Source organism: Astatotilapia calliptera, chromosome 8 (assembly GCF_900246225.1).
Source record: "Astatotilapia calliptera chromosome 8, fAstCal1.2, whole genome shotgun sequence".
In the NCBI taxonomy this organism is placed as follows: domain Eukaryota; kingdom Metazoa; phylum Chordata; class Actinopteri; order Cichliformes; family Cichlidae; genus Astatotilapia; species Astatotilapia calliptera.
The window spans coordinates 10,933,670-10,958,466 of record NC_039309.1 but is presented as its reverse complement, the minus strand read 5'-3'; the positions used below and the strand labels follow the sequence as shown (position 1 = coordinate 10,958,466).

At 37.7% G+C, this 24,797-nt stretch overlaps 1 protein-coding gene across 3 annotated transcripts; it reads right to left on the bottom strand.

Moving 5' to 3' along the window:
- Positions 1-521: 521 nt before the first annotated feature.
- Positions 522-24,797, bottom strand: LOC113028304 (poly(ADP-ribose) glycohydrolase). Of its 3 annotated transcripts, none has more exons than XM_026178471.1 (17): positions 24,635-24,797; positions 23,837-23,925; positions 22,992-23,740; positions 22,595-22,717; positions 21,070-21,156; positions 20,752-20,826; positions 17,046-17,138; positions 16,312-16,466; positions 13,361-13,440; positions 13,215-13,275; positions 12,674-12,749; positions 11,402-11,549; positions 7,001-7,079; positions 6,115-6,223; positions 3,378-3,483; positions 2,072-2,200; positions 522-767 (listed from the first exon to the last, which is right to left on the bottom strand). In XM_026178471.1, exons 2-17 carry the CDS (start codon positions 23,922-23,924, stop codon positions 592-594), a joined length of 2,334 nt encoding a protein of 777 aa, XP_026034256.1. In that variant the 5' UTR covers position 23,925; positions 24,635-24,797; the 3' UTR covers positions 522-591. The 3 variants fall into 3 exon arrangements, with proteins under 3 accessions (XP_026034256.1, XP_026034254.1, XP_026034255.1); XM_026178469.1 differs by lacking the exon at positions 24,635-24,797 and adding an exon at positions 24,015-24,597; XM_026178470.1 differs by lacking the exon at positions 24,635-24,797 and adding an exon at positions 24,524-24,589.

Sequence of the window (24,797 nt, the reverse complement as noted above, 5' to 3'; positions counted from 1 at the left end):
CAGAGAAACACCCACAACAATGTAATCTGAATGGATCCATTTTCAATGCCTGCAAATAAATAAACACAGAAGTTAAGCGATTATTGCTGAGAAATAGGCTGCTCTTTAAATCAAACCACTTTTCTGGGACCGCAAGCTTTCCAACACACAATTCTTATTACTCTTTTCCTCTAACTTGATTTCTGACAGCCAATTCAATTAGGCTGGATATGTGCTGGTGTAAAAAATAGGCAACATGACAAACTGAGAAGATGGATGGCAACCTTTGCTTCACCATTAAAATCACAATCGCGTCACACTGAAGCTCAATCTACTGCAGTATTACCAGCTACAGCCAAATGAACACATCTTGGAGTACAGTGCCAGACGCGGCCATAACTAACCACCCCCTGCCTTTTTTAAAGGGTATGCATGCTAGACCTTCATTATCATTTTTATCAGCCTGTGGTTAAAACCACATCTGGTACATCCACCATCATATGAACAAAAGAAAATAGATTTTGTTAAAAAAGCAAAGGAACTGAAAATATTTTATTCATTTAATGTTCATTTTTTAAAGGCAAATCACGGTGACTCATCAGCCACCTAACCTTAATGGCAGTCAGTGGGTGCGTGTTGTCTGGCTGAACCCATGTTGGAGTCATCAGGCGCCAGGGAGGAGTTGACCTGCTGGTAGATGAAGGAATAGAGGCTGACGTCAGGGCGTCGACCAAGGCAGTTCTTGCACTCTGAGCTGTAATACTGCCCCAAGAGATCATACGCCTTTCCTGTAACAAGACAAGGAGATATTGTCTAATCTTCATATTAGACTGAAATATAGGATGGAAATTTCATGGTTCATGAGATCATATTATTTTCCAAAACTCATAACAAAAAATAATTGGATTATTACAGCTGGTAAAAATAATAAAAATTTTCTAAGTAAATATGTTTCGAAAGGTGCTATTGTAATGAAATTCTCACCAGATGTCGGCAACAACCCATCCAATCCAGACATTCAAAGAAATCAAACCATAGATGTAACATAATTATGTTACATAATGAAGTGACACGAGAAAAAGTATCGAACATGCAAAAGCCTGATCGTGATGACAGCTTGTCATGCCACGGCCATTCTTTCACACAGTCTTCAACTCCTGAAGGTTTCGTGGGCCCCTTCTATGAACTCTGAGCTTTAGTGCTTTCCATAGAGCTTTATGTGCTTTCTCCAAAACCAACTGAAAGTTTCCTTGGATGTTTCCATTGTCTTTTGGTAGATGGCAACAGATTTTTAGCAAAAATATCCCCAGTTTTTCCATTCATCCTTCCTTTTTGTAGCTCTCCACAAGTCAGTCAACTCCATTGTTCCTGAACAATTCTTCTGATAATTATTTTCACTCCTCTGTCTGAAATCTTGTGGGGAGCACCTGGTCATGGCCAGTTTATGATGAAATTATCTTCTTTCCACTTCTGGATTGTGGCCCCAACAGTGTTCACTGGAAAATTCAGTAGCTTAAAAATTCTTCGGTAACCAATGTCATGAGTATGTTTTACAACAATAAGGCTGCAAAGGTCTTGATAAAGCGCACTGATTTTACCCATCATGAAATGTTTCTTGTGTGACACCATGGTAACGAGATACCTTTTTATAGGCCATCGGTTGGGAACCAAACCAGTTGATATTAATTTGCACAAAGTGGCAGGATTGCTTTCTGATTACTGATAGATGTCAGCTGGTGTCCTCTCTTCCCATGCCTTTTCGCACCTCCCTTTCTTCACGTGTTCAGTACCATTTCTGTGTCACTTCTCATTGTTACATATAATTTATGGACATCTATGGTTTGATTTCTTTGCATGTATGGACTGGATTGGTTATTACAGACATCTGGTGAGAATTTAATGTCAATAGCACCTTTAAAACTTATATTACTTATATTTACTTAGAAAATTGGTGGCGTGTTCAATACATATTATCTGTATTTACTTTATTTCTTTAATTGCATCTTTGACAATTTAAAAATGTTGAATGTAAAAGTGCAAAAAGTTTCATAAAAACAAGAAGCTGGCATGATGCCTGGGCTGTTCCCCTTACCAACACTGATATTTTTCTGAATGAGGAAAGAGTGCATGTTGTGGACATCTGTCATGAGCTGGCTGTCACCAAAGGTGAAGTAGGCTACGTCTCGGCCCGCCTCAGCAGCTGCCAGCATCTGGAGCAGAGCTGGAGGAAAAGAAGGCAGTGATGAGCCTCAATAGTGTATGTGACACAAAATATGTTTCAATGCAGTATATCAACTAAACTGGACTTTAAAAAAAATGTTATTTATAGTTCGAAAGGAAAATAACTGAGTATTCAAGTATATTAAGGATTCAAGCAAATGCTTGAAAGGAAAATATAGAAGCTAAAAACAATTTGAACATTCTTTTGAAGAGTTTTCCACACACGTTCATAGATTCAGTTGCAAAAACAAAACAAAGACAAATAAAACAGAGGTCTGAAAAGTCATCCAATAGCTTTTGTTTAAAACTGAGAAGTATCAGCTTCTGTAGCCTACAGCAAAAGGTAAGTTATCTGGGGAACTGGTCTCACCCCTACTGAGTATGCTGGATTAGTTACAAAGGGAGTCCAGGTCTGGCCCCGGTGAGCTGTGAATATTTTAAGAGACCGGAAATGTGTCTACTGATTAATGAATGTTAGTACACTGCCAAGTTAATGAGCAAAACTGAATCAACATTTTCACAGGATTTCTGAGCTGAATCTCTTCATTTCAGCTGTTTCTCTCCCCTTCTCCTTTCAACTCTTTCCTCAAAAATTATCCGGCAATTAAAAAAAAGGGGGTCTATGCGATGCTACAGACAATAAATCGAGGCAGAGAACAGCATCTGAATTACAGAGCTCTTCCCTGGAGGCACATCATTAAGCAGACAGTAGTGATAGTGCCTATAACGGACTGTACCTTGCTACAGCTAATTAATAAATGGATGGATGTATACTTTGTAAGCACAAGGTCTCCAAGTCAGATAGTAAGTGAGAAGCAGAGCTATTACTGCAAATTGTTGGCAAAAAGGAGCTCCCTTTGCTGTGACAGTGATACAAGGCACAGACAGAAAGCTGCAACAGATTGATGGACTCAAGCAGGCGATCAATTTCTCTATTAATGAAACATATTAACTTTGTCATTTGATCAATAGAAGGAAGCCAACGAACAGGCCTTAAGTAAATGAACGCATTCCCAGAAGACAAATGGAGCTCACACTGATCTGCTGGAGCTTTTCTATCTAAAATACATTCTGTTATATCGAGGAAGAGACTCCAATTAGACTGCCAAGTGCACAAAGATTACAGGAGCCCATTTCGCCACGAGATCCTCTGACGGCAGTGTTATGTCAGTGCTTACCTTTCAGACGTGTGTCACCTCCGAAAACCCCACAGCCCCAGTTTCCAGTCGCAACTGCTGAAAGGTTCTGACTTTTTTCTTCAGGGCATGCAAAGCCACAGTAAGCCTACACAAAGACAGCAGAAAATTAGAAATGCAATCATTTAATGTAATTATATTGTAAGCAACGCGAAAGGACGGATTCATTTTGCCTTGTATCAATGGTTCAGGCTGCTGATGGTGGTCCTGTAATTTATGGGGGATATTTTTTGGCCCCAAATGAGCATTGCTTCAACACCACAGCCTACCTCAGTGTTTCTGGATTGCAGTGGCAGGATGTGGTTTGTGGCTTGGCTGTAGGGTTCAATACTGAGTACATGTCCATCCATTTCTGATCACAGTATACACATCTTTTGATAGCTTCTTCCAGCAGGATAACATGCCATGTAAAGAAGCTCAAATAATCTCAAACTGGTCTCTTGAACATGACCATGAGTTCACTGTTCTTCAAAATCCACAGTCACCAGATCCTAGTCCGAAAGGCCAACATTGGGATTTGATTAAATGGGATCTTAACATCATGGATGTACAGCTAAAAAATAAACAGCAACTTTGTGATACTATTGTGTCAACATGGACCAAAGTCTCTGATAAATTTTTCCACAACCTTGTTGAATCTATGCCATGGCCAACTGAGGCAGTTAAACCCAGTACAAGCATGGTACACCTAACGAAGTGGTAAAATAGTGTAATTGTCCAGCTGTGATGTAAGTGAAATGGTTTGACTACAAAAAGTAATTGAATATTTGTTTTGTAATAACAATCATGCTGCTGACAGGCCATGAAAAATAAGGTTTGGTTGACTAGGCTGAACATGTCTTTTTAACACGATGTCATTTAGCATCATTGTTCCACTTCATGGCTATTCACTCAATGTTATCGATTCGTTTGACTAAACCCATGTGTTATAACCAAAAACATATGAAATCACATGTTGGGTGGGTTGTAAGTGACATGGCAAATTATTTGCAAAAGGTTGTTACATGAGATATCTGCAGGGGACTCTTAACATTAATGATGTATACTGAAAACGAATTGTAAGTGCCCGTCCTCCAACTGACCAGTCATAAATTCTTCCTGTGAAAGGGCAGATATGACAGTTAACTGAACAATAGTCGAACTGGGATTGATCTTCATGTTGGTCCATTTTTTAAATCCTTGTCAGAGCTGTCAAACCCCTCCATGATTTCTGACAGCAGACCTGACAACATCAACATCTTGATTTTCTATTACAAATAGATATGACAACCATGGGAAGATTACACATAACAAAGGACTTTTGTTTTTGTTTTTTGTGTCTTTAACATGATGCAAATGTGCTAACGGTGATTAATTGCACTAAGGTTAATTATGCTCATTAGAATTCATGCTGGGCCTAATGGACAGTGTAATGAATATGATTATGTTTATTCTTTACAAATACAGCAATCTATCAGTACGTATTACATGCATATGGCACGTCATAATTCATCTATTTAGCCTGAGAAAAGTAAACACAAGTCAATATCAACTCAGGTGACATTTGTGATGAGACTTTTTTTCCCCATTCGCAACCAAATGGCTTCAGACCATTAAAACAATGCAAATCAAAATTCTAAAATGAAATTACTTCAGTGGCAGTGATAGAAGTTCCCTACAGATTCACCATCATGAATACAAATTTGTAAAAAATTAACCGAGAATTTAGAAATTAAGAGTAGATTTTTTTAAAACCTAGCTGCTCTATAGTGTAGTGGTTAACAAAGTCACTTGGCAGGCTAGGCTGCTACACATATCCCTCTGCATGCAGTGTAAAAATTTGCCAAATCAAAACGTACAGTGCTGCCCTTAAAAAGGGGGGAAAAAGTATATTTTCAGCAGCACTCACTATGTATGACAATTTTCTTTTTTTTCTATCTAAACAGGTGTGAAGCGTAAGACAAATTATAGACTGGATATAAAAGATGGCTGCACCTACTATGACATAACCAACTGGTTTGTGGATTACATCTGTGAAGTTTAGTTATCTGTTGTTTAGCTATTGTTTTAACTGCATCTGGGTATTGCAGTGGCTTGGCTGTGGGGTTCTATGTGTTTCAATTCAATTGATTTCAGTTCATATAGTGTCAAATTCCAGCAACAGTAAACTCAAGAATTGGAGGGAGGGGTGGAGCAGGCACACCTGATAATTATTCTCTCTCCTCATGTAGCCGGTGCAGGGCCAGAGGAGATGACAGAGATGAAGCACAAAGTCATTAACGCTTACCGGAGTGAATCTACTACAAGGATAGAACTGGCGAGTTAACAGTCAGCACACAATAGGTATGAAGGGGCAGCCATTATTCACTATGATAATAAATGGGATGTTAATACTGGCTAATATGAGACAGCCTTACAACAAAACCAACCTGGCATGCAAAGAGACCACATCCCTTATTATACTAAATTTAGGCCTTTAAAGATGTGTGCTATGGTAAAATTCTTCATAGGAAGTTGTAAACATAATTCTTTCTGCTGCAAAGCTGTCCATGAAGTCTGTGAGGACTCACTCACTTTTGGAGCTAGCTATAAGTGACCACACCGAACTCCGAGATTTATGGTCCTAATTTCAACAATTTTGGGCAAATACTTTACTCAACTCATCGTAACATACAGAGCGAAGAAAAACAACTGCAAAAAATAACACAAAATAAGGAGTGAAACAAAAGTAAAAGACAACCTTGTTAAGTTCTCGGTTGAGTCGATCTGGTTGAAATTGTTCAAGAAAGTTCCTGAACTGCAGCGCATCGATGGCCACAATCGTAGTGCATCTTCTCTGCCAGCCATCACTGAAAATGAAATAAAAATTCAATCAAAGAAATGTTTTTGAAATGTTTTAGTGGAACAAAATGCTGCCCTGAGTCAGAAAAGACAAGGCAATCCATCCATTGTGAGATTTAAAGTTAAAGGAAAACGTATGTGTACTAAATATGGTAACCTTTCTAAATGGGATCTCAGAGTGGGGCCAGCTGGCCAGTGGAAACCTTGGTTGAGTTTGTGTGTGGCTTGCATGCATTTCAAGGAAAGAATCTACCACTGCATGTTTCCTTCAGTAACTCCTTTAATAATTGCAGCTTAAATTCCATAGCTACCACATCACTATTTAATGAGAAATATATACATTTTTCTTTCAGATTCACAAAATTCTGTCTGGACTCTGAAAGTAATTAGTAATTGTGAATTTCTATGTATGTAGATGGCAACAGATTTGCAATATCTGCTGATTTATCAGAGTGAATGGCCATATTATCACAAACAGATTGCTTGTAACTGGCAACTTGGTCTCAGCCTGATAAAAAACTGATTCCATCTCATTTGGGTTTTATGGCTGTGTTGACATAGCAACTATTTCAGAAGCAACAATTTCACAGGTTCATTGCACACGCTGGCAGTAATTTTGGTCATGCTACAGTTTGACTAGTGTGACTATTTTACAAGATATTTCTAGACCAAGGTGGTGAAAAAGACAAGCTAATCAATGTAAGGAGATCTAACAAAGTTACAACAGTTTTTATTTATTATTTTAAAATGTTAAAGGTCTTAAACCAAGTAAAATTACCAGATACCTTGGAGTTGTGTCCAAACGGCTGCCACCCCACTGGTAGGTCTGTGCATATCCTGTGTATTTACTGTACTGCTGCGTTCCTAATAACAAACAGGAACTTCAGGCACACTTAAGCAGGCAACATATAAACATATAAATCTCAATTTTATTTACACATACTTAGAATTAAAGATTATTTATCTTTCTCTTCATGATTCAAAACTAATATGTGGGTTAGTTTATTGTGTTAACATACAGAATAACAAATCTTTGATAGGTAAAAGCAATGACATTTAAAAACTCTGTTAGGGCTCCCACCTAAATGCTATCAGTAGTTGAAACCCCATGTTACTATACTTTAGTGTAACACAAACAACTGGCTCCTAAACCCAGCTCAATGCTTAAAACCACAAGGAAAATTAATATTGTTAAAACAAGTCATGCACACAGAAAAAGAAAACAAATTATTACTAATTTTTTGCACTAAATACTTTTTAGGGGGTTAAAAGTGATCGAAGAGCATCCGATTGCTGAAAAACAGAAGGTCAAGTTGTTACCCCTCTTGAAATGATGCAAGCAGCAATGACTGACCACCAGCACACAGCGAAGCACTCAACACCCGTAAAGAGGGAGCAGAGGGGGGTAGACAACAGGACAGTCAATATAATTGGGCCACAGATTAACTTCCCATTCATTAACACTCATTAGTACCTAGCTGTTGAGAGCACTTGCAGAGATGCTTCATGCTGCAAGGTGAATAAACCAAGCGATTAGTAGAGAAGCCTTGGTCAGCAGCTATTATTAGTAACACATGGGGGAATCTCTAGGGTGCACTCCACTTGACAGACACATCATTAATAATTAACCAGCCTCTATTTTTTTAAATAAGCAAAATGAGTAAGACAATGACATACCTCGTGTAGTTTAACAGCGCTAGAAAATAAACCTTCTACATGACTTATGTGCCCATATGAAGTTTTTTGAGCTTCAGTGCCATTGGCACATTTGAAATTAGAGATGCATACTTTGGGTCAAAAGGTCTGCAAAAGACTGAGGTACATGCAAAGGTACTTTTCAGTCACGCTATTGATGGCAAACACATGTCAACTTGCACCCAGCACTATAACTGAATAAAAAAACCCATAAAGCTACTACTTAATAAATACTTTCGTGATGTTGATATCTAATCTAAAGATGGGATATTACAGCTGTTGTACTAGATGGTTTTGTGTGCATACACTATGCATACACCTGACCTTTACTGGTTTTCCAAATAAGATTTCTTTTCTCAAACATTTTTGCATTTGAATGGCACATTCTTCAGGAGCAAAACAGATTACGCTTTTGCTTTTTATTCAACCCATTTGCCATTTAAAAATTTATTCTAGTAAGAATTGAAGAGGATCGATCTTGGCTAGAAGAAGATGTGTCTGTTCCTTAGAAATTATTTATAAATGAACAGGTCGTATTAAAAAACAGCGGGTGTAATTCACTGAAGGTCGTCCCATTCATGTGTAAATGCATCAAAACAAATTGTCTCACATTCTTGTGGAAGACCAGACACTAGAAAGTCAGCAGTGTATCTCATTTTAACAAGTTTTACTTCTGCATTTGAACGAAAGAGGATAGCACATGGGTAAAATATAGCTTTAATTATGTTCAAATTGTAGATGCTGTAAAAAAAATAAATAAATACTGTGAAAAAATAAAAATGATAAATCCCTATGACTGTCTCCTGCATGCACCGAGCATGAACCACATTTTCTGGTCAGCACCACCATTCATATGGTTCATATGAGTTCTCCTTGATACTATTTATACTTGTGACCGCCCCACTGGCAGCCAGATATCTAGCAATCAAGGAAAATTCAATTAGGATAAGGCACTTTTGCAAATTTCAGTGCAGGAGTACGATCCATTAGCTTCAGTACTGTATGCCAAAATGTATCACAAGGGAACATGATTTACCACATGACCACATTGCAGCAAAGGCTTGGACTTTTACCGTGGAGGACAAGAGATACAGCCCAGGTTTAATAAAGATGATGGAATGGAAGAGTCCATTAGTAGAGCAGGTCTGAGTCAGGTCTTCCAGCTATAATTAATTCTGGGCCCAAGTAATAAAGTTAAGTGGCATAAGCAGAGACGCGGGAAAGGCGGCCAGCAAGAAGTCTCAAGGTGACTCTATGAGAGCGAGAAACTCTTATGCTGCAGTATGACTGGTGCCTCTAGGACCTCACTTCCTGTTCTTACCCAATGCACGTGCTATGTAAGGAGGACGTTTAATTTAAGATGTTTCTATTTAAACATGATATAATGTAATCCATGATGTTTGTTGTCCCTTAAGGGTATCGAAATGAGTTGTGGATTAACCAAAACATTGCAATCAATGCAAAACAACAAGCTGAAATAGGCAAAAACATAGTAGATATTTGGAGTACTTCATAGTGATTTTACTCAGCATGATTTCAAAAATGTGTAATATGTGGCCTGTGCAGACACCTGGATTAATTACAGCAGCTTATATGTTCTATCAGTTATACAAAATAAAATAACTCAAATAAATGGTGCATAAATAAGTCCGGTGGGGCCAAAGAGAGATAGATCTGGTTAATTTAAATTTTTTTTAATACACATATACATCAATGGTACACAGTCAAGTCCATAAGTATTTAGACAAGGACAAATTGTTTTGTTTTTGTCAAATCAAAAATTCAAGCTGTGAATAAAGTGCAGACTTTTAGCTTTAATTCTAATAGTTTAACAAAAGAATTGCATTAACTGCAAAGGAATTATTTACATTACATACCTCTGACATCTGCCAGAGGCTCAAAAGTACCGTAATTCCCGGACTACAGAGCGCACCTGATTAAAAGCCACATGCTCTAATTTTAGAAAGAAAATCAATTTTGTACTTGTACAGGCCGCACCGGATTTTAAGCCGTATGCGTTTCACTCGTAATATGAGATATTTACACAGAAATACTACATGTGAGGATTTTTAACGTTTAATTCAATCCGTAAGGTAACATAAACATGGTAACATAAACGTTATGGTAACATACAAAAATACATACTCCAAATGCTTTTTTTCCCTCGAACAGCGCCTGTAACACGGCTACCTTTAAGTATACGTACGTATCGGTAACACACAAATTACGTTGCTTATGGTTTTTTTACGGAACAGTGCACAAACAACATTACAACGTCTCTTAACAACCGCTAAAAATATATACTGTATATATACTACTTATCAATTTTATTGGTCTACTGTTACCAGGCAAAATGTTTTTGGCCGCATGAAAAAAAAAATGCATTAGCCGCACGTCAGTATAAGCCACAGTGTTCACAGTGTGGGGAAAAAGTAGCGGCTTATGACCTGAAAACTACGGTAAATGGACTAAACTAACAGAATTTTAAATACTGTCTTTAATACTTGGATGAAAATAATTTTCTGTCAATGACTACCTGAAGTTAGAGCGCATGAACATCACCACATGCTGTTTCTTCCTTGAGATGGTCTGCCAAATCTTTGCCCTAACGTACTTAAGTTGATGATTGTTTCTGAGTTTCTCTGTATTCACTTTAAAGCTTTTAATAACTGAGTAGCACACTCTATTGAGCGGAGATTAGATGACTTGGCCACTGAAGAATATCAAATTTCTTTGCCCTGAAAACTGCTTTGGTTGCTTTAGCAGTATGCTTTGGGTCACTTGCACAGTGAAACCAATTAATCTATTTCTGTTTACTTCTATCAGAAGGCACATCAACCATACTCACTAGTGTGACTTGGTTCCACTAGCGGCCTTTACTGTCACATTATATTTGAGAATTTGAGTATGGTTTGTTTATTTTGTTTGTTTTTTTTGTTAGTTTGTATCTTGGTTGGTTGTCTAAAGTCTTCATCGAACACAATCAAGCCACAAAGCAGACAGGTGCCATCAGCCTCCTGCTGGGGCTCCCTAAGGGATGCTCTTGTTACTGGGTCTACTGGCCTGTTCCAGCCTTGTTTGTGGCAAACACTCCTTTCTGAAGTATTACTCAACAGAAAGCCCCAACAGCGCAATCAGAACAGCATAGTCTGTCTCCAGAATTTACCGTGTGTACCCAATCAAAAGAAAACAGGTGACAAGGACAGATACAGAAAACAGGACAATTGCCACAAACATCCTTTAGCCCCATGCTGAGTCAGAAAGCTGTAAACTGAAGCTGTGCAATGTGTTCTCCATGCTGGGTTTGACTAGAAATCAATGCAATTTCTCTACTGTCAAATTCGAAAAAGCAAAGTAGAAGAAAAGTAGAAGAATGAGACTATGGCGTTATTGATTTGATCGGAATCATATGATTAAATTGTGAATCATTGAATAGGATTCCTTTAGTAACAACTACTGTTTAACAAGGTTAAAGAGTGTTTGTCACTTACCTGTGATAATCAGACATTCATTATGATCCAGTGCTTCAGTGAAGAGACGAGAAACAATTAGCTCGGGGTTAATAAGGAAACGTATTTCCTCTTGAACCAGACCAGACCCGGTGACACCTCCTCCCACAAACTGATTAGCAAAATCCACCTGCAAATCAAGACAGATGGTTGATGATGAAGGAAAGATTATGAAACATTATTAATACTCTTGCAGCATCTATTGTTTTGTCACATGTGAAAATGTTAGAAAATAAAAAGAAAATATCTAACTGCTAACATTCTGTCTGACGTTAAAATGGACAGCTTTGGAAACAGGAAGAAAGCACCTCATGAAATGGTCTTTGCCCTTTTTATTCAGTTTGTGACAGAATCCCTGACAAGCTGATTGGAAAGGTGCCCTAAGGTGCTGGCATTACTCAGAGATCTGTCCTCCATGCCAAAATAAACTCTTCCCAGGAGAGGCATTTAGGTATGAGGCTGCCAGTAGCAAATTTCAAATGAAGAGAGCAGTCCTACAGGTGAAAATAAACATATTTCTCCAGTCACAAATACTGCTATTTCAGTCTGTTTGTGATTCAGAACAAACGTTCATCTCATTGATTCAGCTCAGAGAGACGTGAATTGATTGTTTTCGTCAGAAAGCACCCATGTGGAACATATAATCTTACAATTTCATCTCTGACAGTTGCTCATTGGCCTGTAGACAGACCAGACCAAACCCCTCACAACCCCAGGAAGAAGCTGCAAAGGGATGAGCAGCAGTTTGAGAGCAGATCTCCCTAAACTGGTCACTCATCTCTGGGACAGCGAGCCAGCCTCCAAAGTCTGCTTTGACAGGCTGTCAACACCTCACCACAGCCCCCACCCCAACAAAGCATGGAGCATCCATCAATCCAAGTTGCAGTGTGCCCCGGAGCTTTTCATATGTGCACATCAACTGTCAGTTTGTGGCAACTGGAGGCAAACAAAAGGTGAAAGCCAGAGCAGGCCATCCTGACAGTATACAGGAAGTATCGTCGACCCAGAGAGCACAAGAGGCTCAGAGGCCTCGACCCCAGTCCCAGCGCAAACTCCCTTCGACACATCAAATGCTCCCTCAAAGGCCTTTTCAGCAGTAGTAAGCATTCTGGGTGGAAGACTCTAGAATGAGGCGGCTCAGTAAAGGGAAAGAGGATGGGAACCAAGCACACTCCAACAAACAGCTCGTTTGGGCAAAGATTCAATGGGTTCAAGTCTCTCCAACTCGTGCATTCCTCGCATACTCTCTCTTACCTGAAGCATTCCATACCCATCATCTTCAATGGTTCCTTCACAGGTGATGTGGAGCTTCGTGAGTGGAGTCTGTGAGCTGAAACAGTTTCCAGTTTTTAATCAACATCAAGAACATGTGAACATGTATCCATGCTAGTTTCCAAACAGCCCAATGAATACATCATATAATATTATTTTGACATCAAAGTCAAAAGTCAAAGTCAACTTTATTGTCGATTCTGCCACATGTACAGGACATACAGAGAATAGAAATTGCGTTACTCTCAATCCCTAGATAAATAGCAAATGGACATTTAAATATATTTAAATATAAAAGTGATTAAAAATGCAAGTAAAATAATTAAAAAGTAAAAAATTTAAATAAATACAATTTTACATATAACAAGAAAGCTATATAATATACAATATAATGGGTAAGTGACATTGAGTGTAAACCAGGCAGAGTAGTGCAAATAGGCAAATAGTGCAAATGGAGATTTAGTAGTGTACGGTAAGAGAAAGTGTAGCAACAAAGTCTTATGAGGTAATCATATTATTATACCTTTTCCAATTTGGTGGCTTATTCAGACTTTTTCGGGTGAATGTTACAAGACCTGTAGGCACTGCAAAAAACAAGGGAAATGTTTTATCTGGCAAGACAATTATGTGGCAGTAAATTTTTAACATGAAGAAAATGTGACCACTCACTTTTCTCAGTAACACTGTTAAAATAGCACATAAGGGTTTTCAGCTTTTCAGTCTTCTTTGCAGAGGACCCCTCAAAAAGCCTGCAGATGAGAACAAATCGTGGATTTAATTACATAACTGTTGATATTGTACATCCGGTTTTTTAAACAAAAATTAAAAGCTTACTTCTTAAGAAAGTTGGTTTAACACAGCATCCCAACCAAATGCCCAACCCTCACAATCAAAATGCCACAGCTAGGACCAAGAAAAATTGAGACACAGGATGTCCACTTTAGCCATGTGAGTTCAGTCATGCTTTAACGTTTGATATGAATTAGTTCACCTCTCACTCAGTTCCCTTTTCAGTCAGTAGCCGGTTATGTAGGAGCTCCTTCGCTGTTACGACAACGGAGTTGCCCCAGGCTTGCCATCACAGAGCAATACTCATGTGCCACTTCACAGCACTCACTCAAAAAGGGAGAGAGAGAGGGAAACAGGCCTCCCTCTTTGGGGATACATTAAGAAGCCCCGTGTCCCTTTTAAGCAACAGAGTCCTCAGGAGGCAAAAAGGCAATCCCCCTGGAATATAGCACAGATACACACAAAGCTGCTAACAGCGAGGCGCAGTGGATGGGTTTGAATACACTTTGAGCATTAAGCCCACCATCTCCCACTCAAGCACACTCTAAAAAACCCTGCAGCTCACCCCACATGCCACAATATAAAGAGAGAAATTCCAAGTGAAGGAAATGAAATAATGACAAAAGCTCAGTGCACTGAGAGCCCTTTAGGGGATGGGAAACTCATTCATTGAAGTCAGTTCCAGCACTCATTTCTCTTTGTCAGCGTGGACTCGAGAAACAATCATGCCTCATGTAGTCCCCGGGGAAAATGTCTTAGACATAAGGTAGCTACTACATAAGGCAGCCTTTTAGTAACAGATCGCCATACAGTCTTTAGGGAATACGGTATTAATATATAATTATATAACATAAATTTACCTCCAACTGATGTACAGAAGGTATGATGCAACTCAGTAAAAGGGTGTATATAGCTACATTTAGTGTAACTGCTGGGTTTCTAATAAACTTAGCTGCACTCTGTGGTAAAATAATAGATACAGTTTCAGGAAGAACATGTTGAATGGCAGAGTCAATGCTGGAAAAAACCCCTCAAAGATAATAGTGTTTATGGTCACTTTTATCTCAATGCAAATAAGAAGACTGCTTTGAGATAAAAATAAATAAATAAATTCGCAGATAATGAGTGTTTGTTTTTCCTTTAGTAACCCTCTGGGTATTCCTGTGAAATAAAAATGTATTAAGGATTTTGAATAATGAAATAAACTTAATTTTCTGTCTCATACCACATAGGATATTTAGGACACTTTTGCGCAGGAAGAAAAGGGGACGATGCTGCAGTTTCTTTGAAATTACAGCACAACCACAACATAAATGAAATTCAGATGCCAGTGAACTCCTTTACTGCCTTTTGCAAAATAGCCAACGGCCTTCTCTATTGTCACAAGCAGCCATCTGAGTCAATGTTAATCTAATTTCCTCTTCCATTTAGGTAATTACAATGTGATGCCAACAGAGATGACTCTGCAGTGAACTGCAGACTCATTTACATTACACCGCCCACACAATCTCCACAGTGAAAGTTTGCAGAATTAAGAAAACACCCTAATGTTTGTCGCATGCAGTGTTTTTGAATGGAATGCACTTGTTTTTACATTCTCATACTGGAGAAACGTTCAAGTGCAAGAGAAAGCAAACAGTAGCATCGTTCAAATTCGATGAATAAATGTAAATTTATGTTCAACGGAAAGCACCAGCACCAGTTCGTTCAGAGAAACACTCCCTTCAGGGTTGGCTCTAGCACATTTCTGTTCAACCTGTCATTTAGGTCATAGTTTGTCACTTAATCTTTGCAAGATTATTATAAAGATTATTATAGTTAACTGAAACTAAAGCAAAAACTAAAAGCGGGTGTGTAAAAATTTACATAACAAAAATAAAAATAGAAACTAGACCTAATTAGAATTAATTGAATAACTTTAATGATTTTCCTAACTTAGAAAACTTAAAAAAATGCAGGGAACATCCATATTTCTAGTATTTGTTAGTTTGGTAAAATTGTATTAACAAAGTGCCTGTTGAGGCACTGATGGGCGTGTTTATTGAGACTCTGTAAGTTGTGTTTTTATTCTCATAGCTGTACCAATTTCCTAAATCTTTCCTCTGACAAATCACCTTCAAATAATAATAATCAAAAAGACAAAAAATTAACAATGAAACCAATGAAAACTAAAATTGAATATTTTCAAACAGCAAAAACTAAACTGAAACAAGAAAATCTACTCTGGACTCTAACTGAACTAGACTGCATTAAAAACAAAAAAGAAAAAGGAAATGAAAGTTAAAATCAAAATGCAAAGAAAATGCAAAACTATGTAATATCTCTAAATTCTTGAATTGAGCTCACATACATTTTACTGATGAATTCCCATGATGCTTTTACATCTATCTCTGAAGCAAATTTTCATGAACAAACATTTCCTGAGACATCTGTGTTCACTCAGTAGAAAAAACCCATGTGAAAATGCGCCATTATCTATCTTCTTCTATGTATGAAAAAAGTTCAATGATAGGCTTGATGGATGATTTGCATTTACCAGGAGCTTGCTGCGTGGCTCAATTAGCCAACACTGATACTCCTATGTTCAAAATGTTTTACTACAGGATTCCCTTTTTGCACATCCTGGGCCCTGGTTTCCCTCAAGCCATGCTTCATACTTTCCAAGTGAAGACCTACATTGATAATCCTGACAAAGACCAGCATTATGTCATGTGACAATAAGGAAAGCATGCATAGTGAATGAAGTTAGTTGTCCCGAATACATACTTTACCGAACAACATCATATTACGTTTAGCACCATGAGTCAAAGAGTAGTACATCACCAGATTACCTGAAAAAGTTAATGTCTGGGTAGTTGGAGTACTCGGTCTTTCTAGAGTTCCGTCGGGGGAAGGTGCAGAAGAAGGCGTTGGCGAGCAGACATGCCACCTGCTCCTGAGACATGGTGATGGAGTGGTTCATGCCTGCCTTGAGGAGGGGTATTGGCTAGAAGAGGAAAATAGGTACAACCGAGGAAGGTCAAAATAATTTGTTCTGTCAATTTATTGAATTAGACGCTGAAAAAAATCCTAATAATCTTGCACCATTATGTGCTTCCTAAATCAACCTTTAATTTAAATCAAAGTCCATACACCCTCATGTCTGGGAGATTTACAGTTATGATTTTATAAATAAATTTGTATAAGCAAGGAAGAACAATGCGGAGTTTGCTACATGAATAATGTTCCCTTACAAATCTGTTTGGCTAATGTGCCTACTTGTGAGGGACCGTTTGAGTTTTTACATGAATCACAGTAGAAATAAAATCAATGCAGTGAAGTAATATTTAACAAGATGATAGGCTGCTTGGTCAAATTAGGGCATGAATTTTTTTCCTACTGCAAAAACACACTAACTACACGATGTAAGATCCAGATGATCAAAACATCTCATCTTATGCGTTTTGAACTCATAATTTTTACTATGATTTTACAGGATTATATGACTTTTCTGATCAATGTGCTGCAATGATCTATAATGTTAAAGACCAGTATGTCGGTCTCCATTGGTTAGCAACGGATTTACCTTGGTACAGAGCTCAGATGCTCTCAGCGCTAATTGCACCATGTCTGGCAGCAGGGACTCAAACAGATGTTCAGCAGCATCAGGCTCCAGGACCTTGGAGAGAACCAGAGATCTGTTTATATTTGTTGCTTTGCCACAAATATCAGCTGTGACATTATTAGCTGTTTCGGCTGATTAGTTTGAGACAGACAGAGAAAATCACGAGCTATGATCTATATCAAAATTTTTAGGGTGAAACAAATACTGTTGAAATATCTGCACTATAGAAAATCAAAGGGCATTCCAATCCACAATATGCAGATGTAAAACATCTATGGGAGCTCAATGACTGTTACAGCTAACTGTTCTCTTCTTATACTGATAATTAAAAAGAGAATGTGAAAGATGTGGTGACATATTATAAAAATACATCAAGTCTAAGTGGGACAGGTCATCTATGTTAATAATAATATCACCCCATAGTAGCATATCCTCCATGACTACACCACATTTATGAATCGTATAGATAACAGACATTATATATTCTTTTTTTTTTTACATCCATATTGGCTACAAAATGTCAGAATGATCAATAACAGAGCAATTTCATCAAGGTTACACTTGCATGCCAACTGATTAAACAGTCTTCTTGGAAGAGATGCAAATGACCAAGTGTCTGAAATAGAAAGGACAGTGTGTTCCCAGCACATGAAGCCTTTACTGTTGATTTAGCCTTGGACATTTATATTATGGCAAAAGAAGCCTGACTAAACAGTGTTGTAAGTAATGACCTAGCTGACATCGTAAACTGCTCCTACAGGCATTATAAATTAAGGCAGCTGACGGAGGAGACAGTAGAAATAGCTGAGGCAGTATAAGCTGAACTCTTTAAATCAGAAGAAGACGTGCATCAAATCAGCTATACTAACTCTCTGTATGACCTCATACTGCTCTGTACATCGCACCGAAATGACAAAGCAATCAACCAAGACGTGGGGGTGTAAGCAGCAAGAAACCAGAGGTTTTCCCAACAGGTCTACAAATTAAAGCAATCTGCTTAACCAAGTCCACGGACATGAGACCATGTAAAAGTAAAACACACATGCTCCTAACTGTAAATACAGCACTGACTGGGCGGATGAAAGAGAACAAAACTGATGCTTTCTGTCAACAGCTGTTCACTTATTCATAAGGAATCCGTCCTCAGATGAATATTCAATGAAACTGCCTGGCCCGTCACTCCATGCTATTCAATCCCTCTTTTTCTCTGACACTCAAATCATACAATGTGGCAAGGAGCACGGGAGACGTCAGGAGGTGAAAAGCTGCGTGCATTATTCTACGCTGTTCGCTTTTCCACACAATTGGAAGTAAAGCAAACGCTTTTATTTTTAATTAAATGTCAACAAATACTAAACTCTACTTGCTCTCTTGGATCATTTACACACATGAAGACTATTGGCTTATTCCAGGGTTAATTCTGGGTTCAACTGGGAGAATTACCCTTTAGTAGAAATTAGTTCCACTGAAACTATAAAAAGCAGAAGACTGACAGTTATTTAAATTTATTGTGTCATTTGTGCATTTAAAAAACAAGCAATCTTATTTTTTCTGTTTATTATAGAATTATCATTCAATAAAATATTGTATCTAAAAGAGCTTATAGGATTAATATAAGAAACTGTGTTTCCATTAGTAGAATAACTGGAATAGCTGTCTTTTAATTCTTTACTTTTTATTCACTTGGCATCTCCTGAATTTGTAATAATAAGTAATAATAAGTCTACTGTGGCTAACTTTACTGTGTTTAAGGGGCAATTCTGTATGCGAGTTTGTGATGCTGATGGAGCTAAAGCTGAGCTCTAACAAGCAGTGATTTCGTTATCGGGAGGTGGAGCTCGGCTCTGGTGGCCTCAGCCCTTTAATAATAATGATATAAAAATCACAGATTTGTAACACATGAAAGTTCTGAGTAAATTCTATATGGCACAAAAGTAAAAGAGTTAAGTACGGTGCCCATCAGTGACACTTACGTCACTAGTTATCAGCTGGTATCAAACATAACCCTCAATTATACCAATTTTTGTTTTTACAATTTAGCAGTCAAATGTGCACACAAGCAGATGTTTGATGTCTCTATCTACACTTTACAAGGGGCCTCATCTAAAATGTGACTTTATATGAAATGTTCATTGGTAGTTGGTATTTTTTTGTATGATATAAGACAACTTTGTCATTCAAATTGACAAATGACACAATCCAAAGCCAGCTGAAACAATAATACTTAGCCTATGGCTAAAGCTTCTCAGACTTAACATGTTGAAAATTTGCTAACAGAATTCCCTTTATAACATAAATTATATCATACATACACCATACAATTTATTTAACATCATAAGGCTGGAATAAATCAGTTTCCGAGAATGTAAACTCAACCACTTTCATTTCTGACAAGTTACTAAATGTGACCTTTTGACTAAAGACCAAATATTTTCTCGACTCCCATTTTGCCTGTAAAGGGCTGCAGGATTCTGTCCCGCTGTTAAATCCATTATTGCTCAGCAAAATAACAGAAACCCATTTGGTATAATGACATTGATGAAAAAAGGTTTACGTGTCCTTTTTCATGCGGCATAAGAGATATCGGTGAAACATATAGCTGATGCCATGTAGTACATGGTGATGTAGCAATACTTCACCGTGAAAAAAAAAAGAGTATTTCTTACTCTTACGGGCTCAGTGCTACTTATATTAAACATAAAAACACAGCTATCGCTTCAAGTGGAATATTCGCATCCCCTTCATGAGGCAGATTGTAGTACAGTCCTCTGTGATTCTCTACACAGAATGACACAGAGCACATTAAGACAGATGATGGATGGGCTCCAAACAAGGCCGGAGAAGACGCTGACAACTCTGAGCAAAGACCTGTGAACCAACAGTGCTCTGGAAATTATGATGCAACTCAGGCTCATCTTTGTTTGTGCTTTTACTTAGCTTGGGACAGTACCAAAAAAATCATGTAAACAACATCTTAAAACCTGTGAAATTCTCTATAATTATGAGCAATGTTTTCACTCTCATGTCTGTAATGCTGGAAAAGGAAAGTCTGAAAAAGAGCAAAACAAATCAAATGTTTTCAAGGGGAATCTATCAAAACTTGATTTCCTTACATTAGTAAGAGAACTTTAGAATAATTTAGAATTACCTTATATTCTCCGTTAAAACAATTATCTTAAGTTTTTATAAGGTACAATTGTATCATTTTAATATCCTTTTAATGAAGTCCAGGTGTGGATGGCAAGGATTTAACCAGACAAATCTCTCTTAGTATCAATAACCTCAAACAAGTTGTGTCTGTAATGTCTTCATAGTATTTGCAATTATGGAGCTGCAAATTTGGTTATTAGTCTTATCTACTGATACTGATTCATACTGCTTTTTAATAGTGTTTTTATAGCAGAATAATTAACAGATGAACACGGTGCTTTCTGCTGGCAATTAAGCATCGTGATTGGACAGTTAATACTTAGCTACTTAATACTTTATTATACTACAGCTAATCTTTTGACATCTTTAAGATGTGCTTGTGTGTGATTACAGACCTCTGTGTCAGTATTAATTCGATGACAGCTCCAAACAAAAGATGCTTAATTCACTATATTTTCAACGCGATTAAAAAATCAACAATTATTAATCATCACACTCTGATAGCTATGCTGTTTACCTTTGTGCAATACAAATGAAGCGCTGCGAAGTCCCATTTCTTGGCATGTGATGCACTGTACTTCAACATTGCATTCTGTAATATCACAAAAATAAACATATAAGATTGATAATCAAAATTAATCTTAAACATCACTTCAAGTCACAATTACTCCATATGTATGCATCCCTGCATTTTTAAAGTGTCAGCTTACTTAAATTCTGTGACAGTATTTTGGTTTCTGGGTTAATCATGCCATCTTATGGTAGAGTCTGGTAACAACAACTGAGACATACTAGAGGAGACATACTGTCTTGCCAATGAAGGGACAAAACGTACCTTCAGCTCATGAGGATTTGTAAATGTCTTGTTTAAAGTTTCCTTGATCAGCTCCCATCGACTTTTATTCTGCAGTTCTTGTGTTTCCTGTGGAAGTATACATTTCAGGTCTGAGATTTTTTATGTATAAACAATAATACTGTGTTGTTTTGTTGTACTTCATAACTTCAGAGATGTGAGGAATCTTTACAGCTATTGTTGAAGGAATAACCCCAGCCTGGATGAATAAGCACCATACGCTTTGCTATTTTTTGACATCTTGCCAGCTATAATGTTACAAACTTAGAACTGTTCTAACTATTGCAACTAACAAGCAGGAGTTAAAGTGAGCTGGCAGGATCCAGAGCAGCATTAATGAGTTAGTGAACCACATTTTAGAGTCCATTGAATTCACAAAAATATCAAAGGAGTTGATTTTTTTTCTGTGTTGCAGCCTGGTGCTGCTTACCTCTGATATCAGCGAGAAATTAACGCCACCCCATGGTCCCATCTGCACACTGCACACATTGTTTTTTTTTTACTTCTCATTCCTGTCATGTGTTCATGTCATTAAAGCAAGTAAAGTTGCAGTTTTTGGACTTAGCAATTCATGAGCAACCATAAACAGAGTTTAAGATGCTTCATTTTTAAATGCAGCTCAACAAATATCAGCAAACATACAAACTCCCTCTGTGCAGTTTGTAACACAACCTGCATCAATTGCTCTATTTCCCTAGAAGAAGAAAAATCTTAAAGTGTGACAGCTTTACTCTCTGAAATCAAGAAAGAGGCATGAAAGAGAAGACAGGAGAGAAAGATAATACTGAGGTCAAAGGTAAGGCCTAAGCACGTGACATTTGATGAACAGTAAATTTAAAGGTTATGCATTAAATTTTAATTAATGCAAGATTTTTTTTAAATCACAAAGTACATGGAATGTTCCTCACGTTGTTTATTATTAATAAAAGTTTTTGATTTAATATAAAGAAATCTTTAAAAACTAACTGAATTATGATACCTTTATGTTATCAAAGGTTATTACAGACAGTAAACAAAGGCTAAACTGGGTAGAGTTTACAGTGATGGCCTATGTAGCACTGGTGCAGAGAAGCTTCTAGCATCCACTGTCACTGTTATGTTAGGACACTATACGAGTAAGACGTGACACTCAAAACACTATGTGATTAGTTATTTGAGCATGAAGCATCACTGCCTCATCAGATAGGACATTGCACCATGCACATTTGTCCTAAATATTCTCTTTTCCACATACTATTAATTTACTATGACTGTTTTTTACATACATCTTGTTTTTTTTACATTCATTCATCATCCATAGTTTTGCCATCTAATTATGGTTCTCTTTAGATGCTTTAAATAATTAAATAGTTGCCTTCAGTAATGTGTATCATGTGACTGCACTGATTACATAACCCACAACTTAAACAACTTAAGTAGAACTTGCGAATTTATGCCCTCAACCTGTAACTTCATGTGCATTTCTTAATTCACATCGAAAATAAGTTTTAAACACTTGAGCCTTTACCTCATCTTCTATAGGAAATAAGTTCCTGCTGGAACAAGGCATCTTGACATGTACATCATCCCAGGCATCCTGAAATCTAGTGGGATATGGAACAGGAACTTTATCCTTTTGAAGAAGATCTGTCTGTTAATGGGAATCAAAATAAATGACATTAGTATGGACATTCCACGTACACAAACCAAACAGTCTCATGATTAATAATACAAGTATGTCTACTCTATATATTCAGGATAAACACTGAGATGAAATCACAACAAAATCTCTTAAAATCACATGTGAATTTCAAATTCAATTAATATTGAATTCTTGAATTTTTAGGTTTAACATTAACTTCTTGAATTGTTAGGTATATTACTATATCTGTGCTGTCATCTGAATAGAAGAGAACTGATCAAACCCTAATCATCACGGTGTGATGGCCAGGAACATTCTTCAGTGGAGGAAGTGGTTTGCCACATTCTGGCATCCTCTTTAGCTCATTTATTGGTGTCCCGAGCCAACTGACTTCAGAAGGGTTAGGTTTATTTTCTGTATCTTGTTTCTCTGGAGACTTTTCTGACCTGCGTCGTTTCCCAGGAAAACCTGGTGATGACACCCCCGAAAAGAAGTCTGTAATTTTAGAATTGAGTTTGACTGAACCATCGGAGGTTGCTGGGCATGTGTCCATTTTTGTTGTTTCTAAATCATCATCACTTTGAAGCAATGTTGGTGTAAGATCACTCCCTGCAGAATCTTTGGCAGCTGGTGATACAGGAGGATCTTGATCTAAGTCTGCTGGAGTTAATGGCTGGGTTTCTTCATCTGTGTCAGTGACAAAAAGTATTTCAGCTTCTTTGGACTCTAAAGACTGAGCTGAGGTGCTTTGAAAACCATCATCATCCATCATTTCTTCATCATTTTGGGTTTGGCACACATCTCCTGTACTCGAGGTTTCCATTGGCTTGATCAACCATCTTTCAAGAGTATTTCTGAACTTTTGTTGCTGTGTTGGACCAATTCTTTGAAGGCGACCTTTCATTTTGACACCTCTTAAGTCACCTGCTCCACTTGTTTTTGGCCTTATTACCACCTTTCTCTCGGTTTTATTTTCCATTCTTTCTTGATCTGAAGTCGCAGCACCGACGCTCTGACTACTCGAAAGTGAGCCTGACAAATAAAACACAGAATTTTTATTTTACAAAGGGGGGATACTGCAATGTAGTAATATGCTCTGCAGGGGGGGAAATATTTTTAGACAAATACCTCCACGAGAAGATGAAGAAGACAATGGAGCACTTGTTCCCACCTTTAGTCGTTTTGCTAAAGGTTCTAAGTCTGTCAGTGCAGTCATTCTACAAAAGAATAGAACAACACATAAAACATGTCCGTGCCGTGCGGGTTCAATTTAAACTTGAAGACTGCACCGTACATGTGCACTTACAGGACAACTTGAGCTGACGCCAAAGATAAGATGCTGTTTTTTGCACAGACTTGATTCTTATACAGTCCCTTTTTCAGTAGATGAACAAATCCTAAAAAATGGTGCGCAGCCATACATAACGCAATCTCTTTTTAGAAAGTAGATGCCAGTGCTTTAGTTATGAACGTAATTACTAAATTAGCCCATTAACTTACTAGTTATCACACTAAAAATTTAATGCATGGCAATAAAGGGAAACATATGTTTGCATTTCACATTCAGCAGATAGTTGATAGGCTATCTACAAACGACTCACGCAGTCGTATCTTTTTGGTTAGCCTACGTGCTAACTATTTTTGAGCCAACAATGATCCAAAAAACTTGAGCAGCTGCTGTGTTAATCGATAGCGTTTTACTTAGAAAGAGACTCGAAGGACAGCATAGAAACTTTTCCAGCCTTTCGTTATTGTTAAACCGTAGACCCGTACTTTTTTACTTCACTGAAGCGATGCTACAGTTTATTAGCTTACTTTAAAAACAACAAACACTTCCGTGAGAGTGACGTAAGATCTCTACGAGAAAAACGCGATAACTCAAACGTACATCACTTGAAAGCGCCCTTCGAAGGCCGGAAGTCTAACCTGCTCTTGTTGCATCACACCCATCACACGATACTACCGTCGTGGTTTACAGCATTGTTTTATAGAAACAGAGAAAATCGTTATTTTTATCATGTTACGTAAGTGTTTCACATATTTGAGGTGTATTTGGGAGCTCATTCCATTCAACAGCTCTACACACACC